Raw genomic sequence first — 17,060 nt, 5'->3', positions numbered from 1 at the left:
TTTCAAAAGCATCACCATAGAACTAGATGACCCTCGTGTTTCAGCAAATGAACACTGGAGGAGCATAAATAAAGTTAACAGAACCTGCTGAGGGTGGAATTTTGAAAGATTATACTCTTGAGAACGGAACACCGTTGTTGGGCAAACAAACCAAGTTTTTTTTTTTTTTTTGGTGAAACAGTTGAAAGATGAAGCAATTTTTGTGTGAACCAACGAAGAGTGATGAAAACAATCCTGGATGGTGGCTGCTATTCCATACTTTACCAATGTTTGTGAAATGACATGCATGCTAATATTCCCACAACATGTGACATGAAATAACAAAACTTAATCGGTCAGCATTCTTTTCCTTTGATAAAATATTTTTCGGCACAAATCAGTTGTACAAAAACATCATTTCTAGGGGAGATGGCTCGCTGAGACTTAATCCATTTTCTATTGACATAGAAATCAAATAAATCCTCACTGCTATTAAATGGTTTAATTCTCTCAAAAATTGATCCCATCATTTATAAATGTTACATAATTCAGGCTTTGAAGCTGGATTTTTCTGCACATTAGTTTTCTCAATTATATTTAATTTATCCCACAATGGTTCTTAGTATTCTAATGAGTTGAATAAAACAAGATTAAGATTTTGCTGCTTATGTGCAGGACAAAGAAAAATAATCAACACAATTTTCAAGATGTAAAATATTTGAAAAGATGACAGAAATTCAAAGATGAGGGAAAAACACAAAATTTATTTTCTTCTTTTTACAAAACTTTTCAAAATCAACCTCAACTGAATTAAATCCAACACAGACATTAAGAAACAAACTGTCAGACATGAACACATATCATCATCATGAGTCCTAACCTTTCTTTTTTTTTTGCTGCTCTAGCACAGGAACAAAAAAAAAAGTTAACGGATCAGTAATGTGACAAAAGCACCATGAAAGAAGTTGTTTGATGGCGTGGCAGGACGATGAGCAACGCTGTGATAATGAAAGATAAAACGATTATGACAATCAAAAAGGCAACAGAGAGCTACTGCAAAGCAGCATGACTGCATACTGGTTGGTCTGCCTGCACAAAACCAGATGAACAACCATTAATATACACGTTACAGAATATTTCAATCTGATATGAACATACATGAACAGGGGACGCTGTGGATGATGAAACCTTTCTACGTGGCACATTTCAAAAACATGCTAGCCCTCAGTCACCTATTCCTGTTTATTTTCTCTTTTCATTTGCTTGTTTCATCTGGCTGCAGCCAGACGAGTGCTGACTTATTTACATTTGTGATGTAATTGTGAAGCAATGTGTGTCGGATGTTCATTTCAATGACTACCTGTTTGCATTACTGATTCATAATGTATGTATTTAGAATAAATTCTGACCAAAAGTACCTGAGCTGAAACTGCAGTGATGCAAATAACATCATATTTATCACTGGAGTAATGCACATCCATAATTCATCTGTAAAACGAATATCGAGTGAATTAAAAAGAGTAGCAACCTGCTATTATAACTGTGTATTGATAAATATCTTTATTTCACAAGCTTAAGTTTGAATTTAGAGCTGCAGACGTTGATAGAACCAATCTGCTTTAAGCTTTCATAAAATTCAGAAACATCTTTCCTCATGTTTAGCACAATATAAAATAACCACATTACATAGCATTGCATATAGTGTAATAAACTGCTGATTACAGTTCAAAACAGGTCATACATACCGAACTTCACAAACTTTCTGATAAAAAAAGGTTTCTGTTTGATTATATTCCTCCTGTGAGATGTAATTTAAGTGGCTGATTCAAAAGACGGCAATTAGTTGAGTATGAATTGAAAGATATTTGGAAATACATTCAGCTCCCCTCTAAACACTTTGAACGTGAACGCGTTTTGAAATGAGGTGTAAAGGATGGCATCTGCAAAGTCATACATACAGTATGTGTGTGTGTGTGTATATATATATATATATATATATATATATATATATATATATATATATACTGTATATATATAAGGCTTCTATGCAGCTTGATTTGCTGCAAAACCAACAAGTACTGCACATACATAAATTGACATATCTTTCCAGTGTTTCATACATGCTAAGCAGACATATTACATTTCTTTATCTTGTTTCCTGTGTTGCATGTATGTCATGATTGACTAATGGAGCATTGCTTCGACATTTACTGTAAAACTCAATCAGCTACATGAGTGCTAAACATGTACGAGACAGTTGTCAGACCTTTCTACATGGCCTCTCTCGTACATAGTAGTTATGGAATGGCAGCTTACAGACTGGTAGAATGGCAGATTACATGTGTAAGGAGAACAGACGGATAACTTGGGGTTTATTTATAGCATGCATTTGCAATTCAGTCTTATGCAGTCATTTACTTGGCCTTCATTTCTTCATACAACCTTTACTTCAGGTCTTGTATGAAACTCTGAAAGACTGGTGTTTGTGGATTTACAGATGACTATTGACCTGTTCCCATGAGGTCCTCACAAATTGGAGTTACGTGCTACGATCGTAAAAAGGCAATGTATGCCATGTTCCATTCCAGTCTCAATTACATCAATCCATATAGGAGCATTGCTAAGACTAACAGGCACGCAGTCGAGTACTGATTATATCAGGCATGAAATTAAATTAAACTGGAATGAAATGTCTGGTTTGGAGCAGTTTAATGAACCTTTGTGGTAGCATAGCTTTCAAAGGAATGGGAACGTGCCTCTATATATATTTATTTGGAGTGGTTGAAGTGGTTCAATTAACCTTTAGGTTTACTTTGCATTGACTTTTAGGTACCTGCAGTGCTTAAAAGAAATGTGATGTATAGAAACATGAGGTGAAACAAAGACGTGAGATGTGATGAAACGTACTAGTGTCAAAAAAAAGAAAACACTTTCAGAAACATAAGTAACCTTTGTATTCAGAGAGGTGTGTGGAGTCCTAGTACCAGAGCAGATAAGCATGTTTACATTTAATACTAGAAATGATAAAAGTCACCTAAACATCAGGACAGTAAACACATAGAAATAAATAGACAGGTGCAATGCCAATTGCTCAAGGGTCATGTGATGCACTGAGGGACGATAGGTAGAAATTAGAGCGTGCCCATTCCAGTGACTTCAGATGTCAGCCTAGAACCATCGAGGGGAGGTGGGGGAGAGAAGGAGGAGAAGTGGGAGGTGTGGGGGGGTGGACACGGAAAAAAGAACAGCGGTTAAAGAATTTTCACTTTATAGTGAAAGTCATGTGGTAAAGGCTGCTGTTATTTTGGAGCACCTGCTTTTGCGATGACATTTACCCGCTTAAACATGCAGCAACAAACCTCCCATGATGCCATGCAGTAGACAGAAAAGAAAGGTGGTATGTCATGTTTAATGCACATATAACGCATTGATGGAAGCATCAGATCACTCTTACAGCATTGCTCTTTTTGTCATCATGTTGATCATGTTTCAGTTTTCATCTGTATTCTTTCCTTTAATTTTTTAAATTCAGTTTCACTCTGTTAAGATAATGTCACAATATGGTTTGATAAGTATCTGATGTTTTCAGATAAAGCATGCTAGACTAGATTCATATTTTGGGAAACAACCATTCTCTGTAACAAATTGAGCTGAACATGAAAGGTTCTATTTTGGATGATTGTAAATTGTGCTTAGCAGCAACTTTAATAGTAACTGAATGGCACATTTAACTGTCTGCTTAACTGATAATAAAAGAAAACTTCATTTCAAAAATGTCAAAAGATAATATTTTCAATCAGCAGATAGGAAACAACCCCTGCCTCTGACAAGAACAGTAACTTCCTGGACTTGTGGGCAGAATCTCCAGTGTGTAGAATTTAGTGGCATCTAGGATTTAGCAGCAACGCTTTGGAGTTGTAAATAACCAAATGTTCTTTGTCCCATCATCAAGTAATGCTAGAAGGGTCTCCAGTCTTCACAAATACATAAATTCTTGATTCATGAAGAAATAATTGCTGGTTCTCATTTTCTGGGTAATTTCTATTTGCCAATGCATCCCCCTAGATCATAGTCTCTGGTCCTTTATTTAGCTAGTTTAAATGTTAGTTAGTGGATTATATCAGTATAAACTCTCCCCGCCTCCATAGTTTGATGTTCTAAACTGTTTTGTGCCTCTAGCATCATATTTACTCATGTTTCCCAAAATTTCAAACCATTTCTTTCAAGATTTACAGATTGAATTAATTAAAACAAATCTCAGTGTAATCAGCCTTGCTCATAAATTGGCTTGCCACGGACTAACAGCGCAGGTTATGCAAATTCAGAGACGTCGAGGGGAAGTTTCATGTGATAGCTTGGCTTCTGCAAATAGAAGCAGATTTGAGGTTACTTCAGGATGTAGTCATGGATGAGTCATTCCACATGGCAGCCACGTCCCTGAACCTGCCATTGGAGGTGTAGGAAAGCAAGATCCATTAGTTTCTCAGTGAACAGCTCTCTGAAAGCCCCTTAAGAAGTGGAAACCATCAAGTCCTTTTAGTTGTGTACGTGGTGTTCTCCTGCTCTGACGCTGGTAACAATTGACTTTGAGATGTAGCTAAACCACGGACAGCAGACAGGCTCACTTTTTTGTTTCATTTTCTGATGATAATGAATTTGTGGATTCAGCAAATAGAGCAAAACAGAGACAGGGGTAATGGAGCATGGCAGTAAGATTTAAATGAAAAATACTGTCTTTACTTTTTATTGTGTATGTACTGTACATTGTCTTACTATCCAGTCTCAATTTCCTTACTTGAGTTTAATACCATGAATGCTATATATTCAAATGAAGCAAGGTCAGATCTTTGCAAACCAAGGAAAGATGTGGAAATGTAATGGTTCATTTATCAACCTATTTATTAATTCTGACATTATGTTCAAAGACAGAGAACTTTTTTTAATCACTGTCTTTGTTCCCATGAAGCATTTTTACTGAATTAACTTAATGCAGATTTAGAAAAAGGGAAATAAATAGATTGCAAGAACCAAGGACATAATACATCACACCATGCATCACTAGTCAAAACACTAGCAATAGTGTGCGTTGTCTGGTAACCTGAGGTGTCTACAGTGTCAAAATAAAATTAAAACAGCAATATGTTTGTCTCGCTTTTCAAAGAACACAATCACAGATTGCAGTTGTCTTGGCTCTTTATAATAAGCATGATCATTCAGGTGTAGCTGTCATTACTCCAACCTTGTTCACACCTGATATTATTCTCTGTTTCTGTGATTCAATCACAAGTTCGCATTTCTGAGAAAAAGAATATGCCACTGTGTTCTCTTGTAAAGAAATAACTACCAAGATAAAACACAGGTAATCCAATGTAATCCAATCCTCCAGGTTGGATGCTAATACCAGGTCTAAGTGTGGATGGTAATTGCGTCAGAGTTTAAGTTGAACGGTTACCTCGCATTGATTAGATACTGGGCCAGGCTGATGTTAGCAGGCGTCCCTGTAATGGTGATCTGGCGCTCTGATGAGCCCTCCATGGCGTTGGCAATTTTGATCTGTGCCCCGGACATCTGTCGGATCTCATTTATTTTGGTTCCCTGACGTCCAATGATGCAGCCTATTAGCTGGAAAAAAGCACAAGTGTCTGAACGTATACTATGACGTAGTCCATTATTATCCTAATATATTTATGCTCAATAATTAGAGTTCTATATTTCAAAGGTACTAATGAAATATGAAAGGATTTGGATTGAATTTAAATCCCATCACTCAGGAAATTAAATTGATCAATTATACAATGGTTGATATATCAGCTCATTGTGGGCTTTCTGCTGTGCCAGCGGTAATAACCAGGTCATTGTTGTTAACGTTCACAATGGGTTTGTTCTCATTAAATGGTTAGGTTGAATGGATGTGATAATCTCTGTCTGTTAAAGTTTTTCTTGTCAGTTAATGAACAATTAAAGTTACCATCTACTGTCATAGAATTTCTATTAAACTGGTATTTAATATTCTTGCATTCAATATTTTTTTTATGCTTTTAGAAGATTAAAATGATAAATATAAGTACTAAAGCTATGAAAAAAGCAGATATCTACAGTCAGATTTTCATACCAATGCTTCACAAATAAGCTTCAAGATGGCATTACTCACATCATTAGGAATGGTGAGTTCATGGGTGCTGGCTGGTGGACTAGCATCCAAACCTAAAGTGATGTAAAAAGGAAGGAAATATAGTTCATTTCACTTGTTAAGAGTTGATCAAAAACATTGATGGATCTCAGTTTTACTAACGCGCTACAGATTAGCTTAGTTTATTTTAACATAGCACAACAAATGGAGGTTAATCTACCACTGTACAAATCTGACTAGTGAAAAAGTTGAGTTTCTTTAAGTTTCAGAAGTTCCCATGGTTCCAGTTTTAACATTCAGATATAATTATGGTATGGATTAAACAGAAAAAAAGTTTCACTTCTGCGGTAACTGGCTTTTCCAAATGTCCTAATTTGAGCATGTGCCTTCTCAGTGGAACCTTTTAATTGTGTTTGTTCACTCTTTGTCCTTATTTGCTGTGTGAATGGGATTTGATGAGAAAACCAGGACACTTCTCTTGAAGAATCTGCATTAATTCTAAAATCCTCCCATATTTACTCGAGTCATCTTTACCTGGGCCTCTCGGTGAAATGCATGAATTCAAAATTGGGAAACTATTCATTGGTGATTTCAGCAGGATGTGGCTGCACTATTTCAAGTCTTGTCATCTTTAACAGAAAGCAAAACCTAAAATGTGTTATTAGTGATAACAGCTATGTTGAAAACATGATGTTACAGTGTCAATGTTTTCCCTTTCAGCAGAGTAATATCAGAGTCGAGAGAAAAAATGTACGTGAAAAATCAAAATCAAAGAAGAGAAACCAAACGGTCCAAGTCATGCTGTGCCAAAAGAGAGGTATGATGGATGGTGGGGACAGAGTCATGTTTCCCTGAACGAAACGAGAAGGAATCATCTACAGGGCCCTGTGGGTACGTACCAGGGAAAGCAGGGGTGGTCTGTCCGAGAGGGGTAAAGGGGGTTTGCTGCATAGCCAACTGGTGGAGCTTGGTCAACTGCTGAAGGGTTAGGAGGGAAAGTAGAACTAAGAGGTTACTGGTACACAGGTCACACCAAGAAATGAAGTCAACCAAAACTAGAATGAGGAGACGAGAAAAAGGAGGCTATGACACAGGGTGATGGAGGACAAAAAGGTAAGAGAAGAGATCCTGAATGTGTGTGTGTGTGTGTGTGTGTGTGTGTGTGTGTGTGTGTGTGTGTGTGTGTTTGTGTGTGTGTGTGTGTTTGTGTGTGTGTGTTTGTGTGTGTGTGTGTGTGTGTGTTTGTGTGTGTGTGTGTGTGTGTGTGTGTGTGTGTGTGTGTGTGTGTGTGTGTGTGTGTGTGTTGATCTACTACATTTCAAGATATAAGCATTACGATACGGTACCCGAGTATGTGGGTGATAAATGGTTTCATAGGTGATCTTCTTGTCTCAGTTGATATTGTCATAGTTAAAGATAGATTTCAAGACTGCCATCTACCTGTTGGAGTTTCAAACTGCAAATAAAATAACTCCATGTATAGTTTCTTTCAATGCAAACTATTAATCAAAAGTCAAAACAATATTTTCAGAATGCATAAAATATCCCAAAAGAAGTTTTTGAAAGTTGAAGTGTATTTACACTTTGAGTGGGTCATCGTCACAGAGCTCTACATTTCTGGTAATTTTATAATTCCCTTACTATGTAATTCATTTTCATTTACATTTAAAATTTGCAAAATCAAAAAGCAGAAAAAACTTTTTGTCAGGATTCACTAAGATTATGTAGAACAAGAAAACATCCAATGCCATTTCCCCCCTCAATTATAGACTGTCCCTTCAGTCGTCACTTATAACCTGGAGACCTTTGGTTCTCAATGCCTGTCACAGGAGTTCCCCCCCTGACATGGGCTCAGGAAGTCTAACCCCTGCTGCGCATTATTTCCATCAGGAAGGGAGGAAGAAGAATGCTTTCATGCCTTCTGCTCCTTTTAAAAGGAGCTTTAATGTGGGTGGAAAAGGGTGTCAAATCTCTACTTGAATGATTGCGCCATCAACTGCTGCTTCCAGTGGCATCAATCATTGGTCGACTTTGAATTTGTAAATTTGATGCGAGGTAGTTCTTCAGACGCTCTTATGACAAGGACAGATGGAGGCAAATTACAAATAGGTATTATGTGGTTGACTGAAGGAAAAAGGTTCCCAAAAGAAAAAAAAATTGACCATTACAAGATATTTTCTTTTATCATCAACTCTTGTTGTTCTGTTATCATCCAGAGCAAGAGTTTCTTCTGTTAACTGAGCTGTTGTCAACCTTTAAACAAGAAGGACAAAGAGTTTTTGTTTTTGGACTCACCTTTAACTAACTTTAACTTTAATGAGTAGACACTTCCATGAAATCAACATTTTCCTGCTATTCTTTAATAAGATTTAACTGAGACACAAGTACAATTCTTGATTAAATCAGAAAGATAATGTGAACTCACATCTGGGTGTGGTATGGCATATTGTCCCTGAATTGTGTAAGCCTGGAAAGGTAAAAAGATGGCAGGTTTTAGCGACTATTTCCAAAAAAATGTATCCAAAATTCATCCAAAAATATCCGGCTTTGTTCTTTAATAAAAAAAATAATTCCTAGGATTAGCAAGAGCAGAGATCACATTTATTTAAATGAATCATACACACAATACACAAAACAGTAACATCGCACAAAACAAATTAGTGAACCTCAAGACCAGTCATGTGACTTGGACTCTAAAATGAAACCAATCATTTTTTCCTGAAAACAATTGTAAATATTTGATGACCTGCACAGAGTTGCTTTGCAACAAGCGGTCTAGAGAACAGCAACATGAGGATCTGAATCACGGCCAACTTTATTGCACTGAAGTATCTCTGCAAGTATTTTGTCTGCAGTAGTTCTATAATGCAAAGACATTTGTATGTTTTTTCTTTACCACTATAGCATCTGCTCTTCAGAAAGTAATTGTTATGTAAAAGCTCAGATTCTGTATAATACCCCATCTAACAGGCACAAGGTGTAATCTTCAGACAAAAGCCCCCAAGCTAATTATTATTAATGTTAGTAATTTTGCAATATGTTTGTCAGATCTTTGTTCTTTAAATATTTATATTTTTCAACATCACTTCTAAAGTATACAGATTGATTTTTCCCATATATCCTGCTGAAATCTTATCAAATCCTATCTTATGGGGTAAATAACGGCTCACCCTCCCTCCCTCATCGTCCTGGGAGCATGGTTTTTTCCTTACACACATTAAACCCAGCCTGGCTGTCTTTTTGTTGCAGTTTAATAAAGTTGCATTACTTCTGCCTTTGATGATGAGTGGGGTTGTGAATAAGTAAGGGGCTGATGATGCAGTGAAAATCTTATGTTACCTCCAGGCACAACCTAACAAGCTATAGAATTTGCTTAGATCTTACCTGGCCACCAGAAAAAATGACTGGGGTGGAGGCGGGCTTTGGGCGATAAGGGATGGTGGCACCTTTTGGTGGAGACTAAGGGAAGGAAGGGAGGAGAGAGGAAGAGTCAGCACATTCATACCAATGTCTCATTTCATTTAACACTGTCTGAAGTAGAGCTAGAAGAGTTGCAAGATGTTGGGATGGAGGTGTGCTTTTGGTGTAGTTTGTTTCCTGTATCCCCGGATTCATGTTCCTCTGTATTTCAGACAATCCCCTACGTCAGTGACCATCTTGCTTTCACCTGCACGTCATTCAACTCTCTCCAACACAACACTTGTTGTGCCTGCCCTTTTGAGACACAAACAGCTTCTGGAAAAAAATGTTCTTGATAACCGACGTTTGAGGTACTTTTCCCATGCAAAAAATACGGCACCACATCCACTAGTATAAGATGGAAAATAGTTTGTACACAACGGATTTAATGAGAATTACACCAGTAAGGAATGCTAACAAAAAGCACATGACTGGAGGCTGAACGTACACTGAAATGTGGAAAAGACATCTTGAATTATGGAGTCAGAGGTGGAGGTGTTCAGCCATGTTCTGAGCGGGAAACTTCCACCTTTCTGACAATCCATCTTCCTCGTGCAATGGGACTACACTTTGTTTAGTTTGTAGTGTTTTTGTGCCTTCCTTTGTGGGCCTGTCTGTTTCCTAGTGATGATTTTCTGATTCATCTGGTTCTATTCTTCCTTCAAGCTGGTTCTTCATGACTTCATGTTATTATTACTTTGCATGGATTTTCCTGTTTGACTGATTTTGACTGCTTGATTGCATTTATTCAACATGTACAGTATATACCAGACCTGCTTTTGTCTTTGCTTGGACTTCATAGATTTGCCTATGATTGGGTTTTGCAGTTTGTGTGTGTGGAGCGTAAAACCAGTAAAATCTTTCCTTAACCAGGCATTCAATATTGTTGCCATGACGGTGACTACGAGAATGTACATCGACATCGTAACAGTGTTGGAGACTGTTGTGTTTCGATATTCTTGTGAGTCACTCTGTGTTCTGTAAGGGGCAACTTTTCCATGGTGATGATGTCTATCAAAGCCCTCTGTTCCCTTGAGGGGTCCTCGTAGTGTGGTGTTCCTATACTGTGTAATTTAACTCTGCAATCCACATTTATTCATGGAGGCAAACACTAAAGGTGCCACAACGCCTCAAGCTACACTGGGGAAAAACAAGAAAAAACACCTGGAGGAAATTTTGTGTCTTGGTGATTTGGCAGGAACTGATAAAAACACTATTTTGTTCAGGTAAACAAAGCTGAGCCATGGAGCTCAGAGATATTAGCAGTCGGTCAAATATTATGGACTGTCTTATACAACTGAAACAAGTCTGCATGTAAGAAAAATGATGATTACAGATTTATGCAACACCAGGTCTCGAATTTCTCTCTGAGGGTCCCAAGTTGGCCTCTCAGACAGCAGGGAGCGGGGTTCAATGAGAAAGCTGGTCCAGTTTCCAAACCAACGATAATCAAACACTTATTGATTCATGCTGTGCGGCAGCAGCAAGGATGTTAGAGATGGTGGAGAGGGCTTCATCAGATTTCCACTGTAACAGCTGCTCTGTGGATGGGCGGGTATTCACCTGGGAACTGACTGGAACTACAATATTGAAAAACACAAGTGGTGCTCTTTGTCTCACACAAACAGGTGTGGGAGTCCTTGACGTTTCAACCGAATAGTTTGTAATGCAAACATGGTCACAGGTCAAAACTAATTCTGAAAACAACAGGCATGTGATTACAAAAATGTGCTTTTTATCATATTACTTTATTGACTTTTCATTATATTAGTATAGAACAGAGGTTTTGGGGGGGGGGGGGGGGGGTTTGGTCTTTTTGGTATATTTATTGTCACAACGACTATAATTCTACATATTTCCATCATAAATTGCTCATCTAAATCCTAAAACATAAGGCTGTAACAAAAGTAAAAAAGTAAATGTAGCTCTACACCAGCAGTTTGCTTGTCACATTGACATTTACGCTCAAAAACAGCCACAAGTTTGTCTCTCATGGTGGAATTTAATTTCTCTAATGCAAATTGAGCCCATTTCTAAACACGATTCCCGAGTGAAAAAGTTGTGTTACCACCACTGGCATTAGATGTTTTTTAAATGGATCTGATGTGTGTGTGTGAAACCAGAAATACAACACAACTGTCACAGCCTCAAAATCTTTGCTGATGGCTTTCATAAATTTTTGTAAGATTATACAGCTTTATTTCCACAAAGTATGGCACTAAAGTAATGTTAAAGCTGTTCCCTTATTAAGTCATACTCTACCTCCAGCATGACCACACAGATCTGTTTGACACACTGGATGATGGCTTCTGGGGTCCCAGAGATTGTCACTGCACGTTCAGTGGAGTTGGGTAGCATGTCCCCTGCCACCTGAACCTGGGCCCCTGTGGACTGAAATAGAGTAAGGGACCTTGAGGGACTTCACACTGTTGACAAGATACAGCAGCAAGTTGAACATTGAGGTGTATTCTCTGCGAGGATTTAAATGCATAATAAAATCTACATGTTGGGCCAGATACGTTCTGTTGGCCAATTCCACCTGCTGCTGCTTGTATAAAAGGCTTTTGTGCTCCCTGTATTTAAATCTGGACGCGCATCAGGACAAACATAACTATTAGCTTGGCCTCATCTTTCATGTGACACCACACTCTGACATGTGATACACTGACAATGAGGGCATGTAAGTAAGTAAAACTTGATTTGTATAGTTCTTTTCAAAGCACTGGTTTGAAAGGACATTTCACTGAACAAATAAAGTACTGTCCATAAAATTAGACACAAGCCAGGTGCACACATTATAAAATGCAACAAACAATAAAAAACTCAATTTCATCAACACTCTTTTCCTCTAACCCTAACAGTTAAACCACTAACACAGTTTGAACAATAAAGAAATACAAACTAAGAGATGGAGCAATGATTTGACTCTTACTAAAAAATAACATCTTGTGTCTTCATACAAAAATGTGTGATATCATACCTCTCTCATTTCTTTTATCTTGGAGCCTCCTTTGCCTATGAGGGAGCCACACTGGCTGGCTGGCACTACAAGCCTTAAGGTGACCGGGGGCTTGCTGGTTGCTGGGCTGTTACTCATGGAATTGATTATATCCTTGAAGACAAGAGCACACGTACCTTGGTAAAATACCTTTTCATATCAATCTTTAAAGTCAGTACAAATGGGCTGCTAGCACAGCAGTGGGTCTCCCAGTTTCCGTCACGGTGCTCGAGTCTATCAATTAGATGAGTGACATCAAATACCGGGTAAGAGGGAAAAAGGGCCAAAGGGCATGCTTTAAAGCCACCTATTACACGGGACACATACTGTATGTCTACCACTGCGAAGGATTTTATACTCATCACCTGTAGCGTCTGTCACCATCTTATCAGGTTTATCGTAATACTATATCAATAGTAACTAATCAATAAATCACACAGGAACAGTTTAAATAGGAGTGGTCATGCTAAATATAAGGCAATAGTCTACTTTTACTACTGCAGTCTCTAAATTATTCAACCCTTCATGAAAAGTGTCTCTCACTCTTTCTAGAGACCTTTTAGCTGCAGCAAACATGATGCATATCCAGACACCAACTTCTGGCATCATTCCTGAGGAATTTCCTCCCGTTCCTCAACAGCAAAGGCCTTCAGCCTTCTACTATTCCAGTGTCAACATGCAGCAATCACCTTCTTCAAACCCATCAGGGATTTTCTATGGAATTCAGGTTCATCACGAATGCCCAATGACACCAAAGTATCTGTTTATGAGTCACTCTTGAAGCAAGATGCTTGTGTCGGTCACATGGACACTTTCTGCTGAGGCCGTTAACACAGAATACATTACAGCTAAACTGAAACTCCCAACTGAGCAAAACAAACAAAATAGAAAAGGTGACGTGATGTTATGAGGCCACTGCTAATTCACATTGGATTCATGTTTGATTATATCCAGAAAAAAAACTGTTCTTATGCTGGACGTATCATTTTTTGTTGTTGTATTTATCCGGCGGGTCAATGAAAGTATTGTCTGACAAACCTGACCCATAATCCCCCCAAATTAGTTTGTTTTCATTGTTGCAAAGCATCCCAAAACTTCTGCAACTTAAAAAGGTTCTGAGCTACTGGAGACAGGTTCTCTTGTGAGTATCTTAGAGTACAGCAGGCATTAAAAGCAACATTTTGTGTTGAGTTTGGAAAAACCATCACTGAGCTATTTGACCTGTTCTCGGTTTAAAAGGTTATCGCAGTTTACAAACAATATATTTTGACAATAAACCTGATTTAAAATAAGGGATGATGTATTGTGTTTCCAACTGCGAGTTGTCGCCCATAATGATGTGGGTGAGGTTTGTGTGTGTTGTCTCAAATTGAGGTACAACAACTGAACATTTAGAGAGATTTTCAGAAATAAAACAAGATGAACGATAATCTAAAACAAAACCCTGGAGAACAGGAGTTTTGCAGTTTGCATTTGGCTTCATACAGACACTCTGCAACTGCCCATCAGGCAATCGTATCATACCTCCTCAAATTTATAGGCAATCATAGCAAAGGCCTTAAAGATAGTGTCTGTTGGTCCAGTGATGGTGACTATCCTCTCTGGACAGTTGCCCTCAGAAATATTGATTCTTGCTCCGCTCTGAAAAAGTGACACATGTGAATATTAGTGATAGAGTTACAGTATATACATACTGGTATGTATATACATCAATAATAACAGCATAACAACAACTATAATAATAATAATAATAATAATAATAATAATAATAACAATAATAATAATAACAATAATAATAATAACAATAATAATAACAATAATAATAACAACAATAATAATAATAATAACAATTACTATTATTATTACGTTTTTGATTATTTGAAAATACCACTTGTTAAATTTCTTCAGCACAAATTCCTTTTTCCTCATAAAAAATGAGCAACTGTACTATTTGTATATGTGACCAGTGAAACTGTTGAAGGAACGATAACTACTTTCTGAGGATAGACTCGACACCCATGAACTGAAAAAACATACTGTATTTGACATTATTATATACATTGTGCTTTTTTGAGACTCACCTCTTCTCGCATCTTTTTGACTGTTTCCCCTTTCTGTAAAAAAAAAAAAAAAAAAAGTGGAGCAACAATAATAATTCTATAACTGATTCGGAATGTAACGTGGTGATTGTTTGAAAAATATGAAAATGTGTTTCATGATCAAAATAACATACCTTTCCAATTATACTCCCAACCTCCTATGGTCAAAAACACAAAAGTGGGAAAAACAAATTATTCACAATAAAATAAAATTAAAGAATCGTCTGCATGAATGTTCTTAAACAGAACAGGTTGTCGTTTTTCCTGGACAACATGCAGCTGCATGGAGTCCAGCGTTGGGGTTGGGAGCCTCAACGCCCTTATACACGAAACCTTCCATGAGTTCAGGTTGAGATAATGGGGAGTATAAGTGCTGTCTTTGTGTGACATCGCTTCCTGAACTCTCCTCTCTGACTGCCAAGATTACATGCTGATGAGAACACAGCAGGTCAGGAGCTGAACAGTTTGTTGTTGACCTCAACTACTTACTAAGGCTACACATTAAGGCTACACAAATCCACAACACACAACACCCTGTCTCCCGCTTTCTTTGTGATAAACCCTCTCGATCCATTTTACCCATTTAAATCAGCCGGGATTTATTTATCTTGACAAGTGGCCAGTCCATCACTCACAAATGACATGTCTTTTTTTCTTGCGTTCAGCGACTTTAATATATTAACCTTAAACAATGATAGATTACCCAAATCTATCAATCAAACCTGCATGAAGCTGACGTCAGTCAATTCAAACACATTTCTACTCCTGAAGGGATTCCTTGAACACTTGGAGAAGTTCATGTCCCACAAAAGCACATGAAAACTAAAGTGTTGACTCATTTTAATATTGTTATTATTTTCTTCTCTATTTTGTAGGTTTCAGCAACCAAACTGGTTATGAGGACTGACATCGGTCTGAGGGTCAGCATCCTAAATAGATGGTCTGAGAAGGTAGTGCATCATCACCTAACAGACCACGCTAACAACCCTCTCCAGCACCTCAAACTGCCTAACACCGTAATTGTCTGATGGGAAAGACCCTTAACCCCATCTGGTTCCATGTGGGAAGTGGAGCCAGACCTGCTGACAAAGTCTCCTGCTGCGATCATACATCTTGTGGCAGATACTGGGGCCAGACTGGGCCTGTCATGTAGGGGGTTACTTAAACAAGAATCGCTCGAGTCTGCAGGGCCTGCATGAGCAGCCATGTGGTGTGTGATTTTTGGAGCTGCAGACTGCCTGGCATACAAAACAAGGAGGGACTTTGACTCTAGTCTTTGTGGCGTTGGCCCCATCAGCAGCTCGGGGGACAGGTGTGGCAGCACCATACTTCAGCACAGACAAGGGAGCAAACCTCAGGTTGACCAAAGAGAACAAAGCACATGCACCAGTGACCATCGCTTTAGGAGTAAAACGGAGAGGAGAGGGGGGGGGGCATTGCGACTGGAAGAGCCTGGAATTATAAGGTTGTAAATGCAATTCAGATATTTGCTTTTGCAATTTTAACATTTAATATGCTGTTGCACAGGAAATAGTAAGCTGGAGGCTGAAAGGACCAGAAGACATGTTTCAAATTCCTGATTATACATCTTCTCAGAGTGAGGGATGTGTGAAAATACATGTTGTTCAACACAACTGCATGAAAAACGTAATTGGGTGAAATGAAAAATGTACTACATGCCAATACTACGGCACAGCAAAGCAGTCACAATATTCTTAAAGGAAAGAATAAGTTAAGGTTTTATATTTGCTGAATTTATAAAGTGGGGACATATCATCATCGTGATTAAATATCTGGATACATTTTAATATCAGATGTTAATGAATGGTCAGTCTCTGGTGACTGGAGTCATACACGTAATATATTTTAACCCCTGTCTCTTCAGAGTCATAGATTATGCAACTCTTCACAAGTTGAAAAAGAACATTTAAAAACACGTCATTGGCTGCTGTACTGCAAATGCAAATAATTATTCATGGTGTCAGATATAGGTACTGTCAATGTGTCCAATCTCTAAAGGTCATTTAGAACTTCGAGACACCTTCAAAGACAAACAATTCCCCCATGGTTAAAATCCAGTCCGTCTGTGCCTGCTTACTTTCCCATGCATGAGGAGGCGGATGGTGAGGGTGACATTGAGGCCACCCTCCGACTGAGCTTTGGGGGGCTCCATGCCAGTGGGACAGGAGGCCACAGCACCGTCCTGGAATGGGATGTCCTCAGAAGGGAGTGGGGAGGTATTCCAACCAGTCACCTACAGACAGAACACATAATGATGGTGCATGTCAACATATTTAAACAAGGTTCTATTCAGTCTGTGAAACAAGAGGTCAGTACAGCAGCTGATAATGCAGTAAAGTGTGTTCTGTAAATTCAACAATGAGTTTTAGCAACA

At 38.2% G+C, this 17,060-nt stretch overlaps 1 protein-coding gene across 10 annotated transcripts in view; it reads right to left on the bottom strand.

Annotated features, from left to right (window-relative positions):
• Window positions 1-723: 723 nt before the first annotated feature.
• Window positions 724-17,060, bottom strand: part of LOC137605176 (poly(rC)-binding protein 3) — a 56,303-nt gene continuing 39,966 nt past the window's right edge. For 5 of the 10 annotated variants that reach the window (XM_068329642.1, XM_068329640.1, XM_068329639.1 and 2 more), the window contains 12 exons: window positions 16,764-16,919; window positions 14,800-14,823; window positions 14,648-14,680; window positions 14,091-14,207; window positions 12,549-12,680; window positions 11,831-11,959; window positions 9,494-9,568; window positions 8,535-8,576; window positions 7,009-7,087; window positions 6,131-6,183; window positions 5,432-5,601; window positions 724-4,422 (listed from right to left, as the gene is read on the bottom strand). In XM_068329642.1, the coding sequence (XP_068185743.1) occupies window positions 4,371-4,422; window positions 5,432-5,601; window positions 6,131-6,183; window positions 7,009-7,087; window positions 8,535-8,576; window positions 9,494-9,568; window positions 11,831-11,959; window positions 12,549-12,680; window positions 14,091-14,207; window positions 14,648-14,680; window positions 14,800-14,823; window positions 16,764-16,838 (981 nt within the window). In that variant the 5' untranslated portion in view covers window positions 16,839-16,919 and the 3' untranslated portion in view covers window positions 724-4,370. Of the gene's footprint in view, window positions 4,423-5,431; window positions 5,602-6,130; window positions 6,184-7,008; window positions 7,088-8,534; window positions 8,577-9,493; window positions 9,569-11,830; window positions 11,960-12,548; window positions 12,681-14,090; window positions 14,208-14,647; window positions 14,681-14,799; window positions 14,824-16,763; window positions 16,920-17,060 lie in introns of those variants that run through there. The other 5 variants (XM_068329645.1, XM_068329644.1, XM_068329646.1 and 2 more) reach the window with 5 other exon arrangements.

Source organism: Antennarius striatus, chromosome 12 (assembly GCF_040054535.1).
Source record: "Antennarius striatus isolate MH-2024 chromosome 12, ASM4005453v1, whole genome shotgun sequence".
NCBI classification, from domain to species: Eukaryota; Metazoa; Chordata; class Actinopteri; order Lophiiformes; family Antennariidae; genus Antennarius; species Antennarius striatus.
This window is presented reverse-complemented; position numbering and strand designations above follow the sequence as displayed.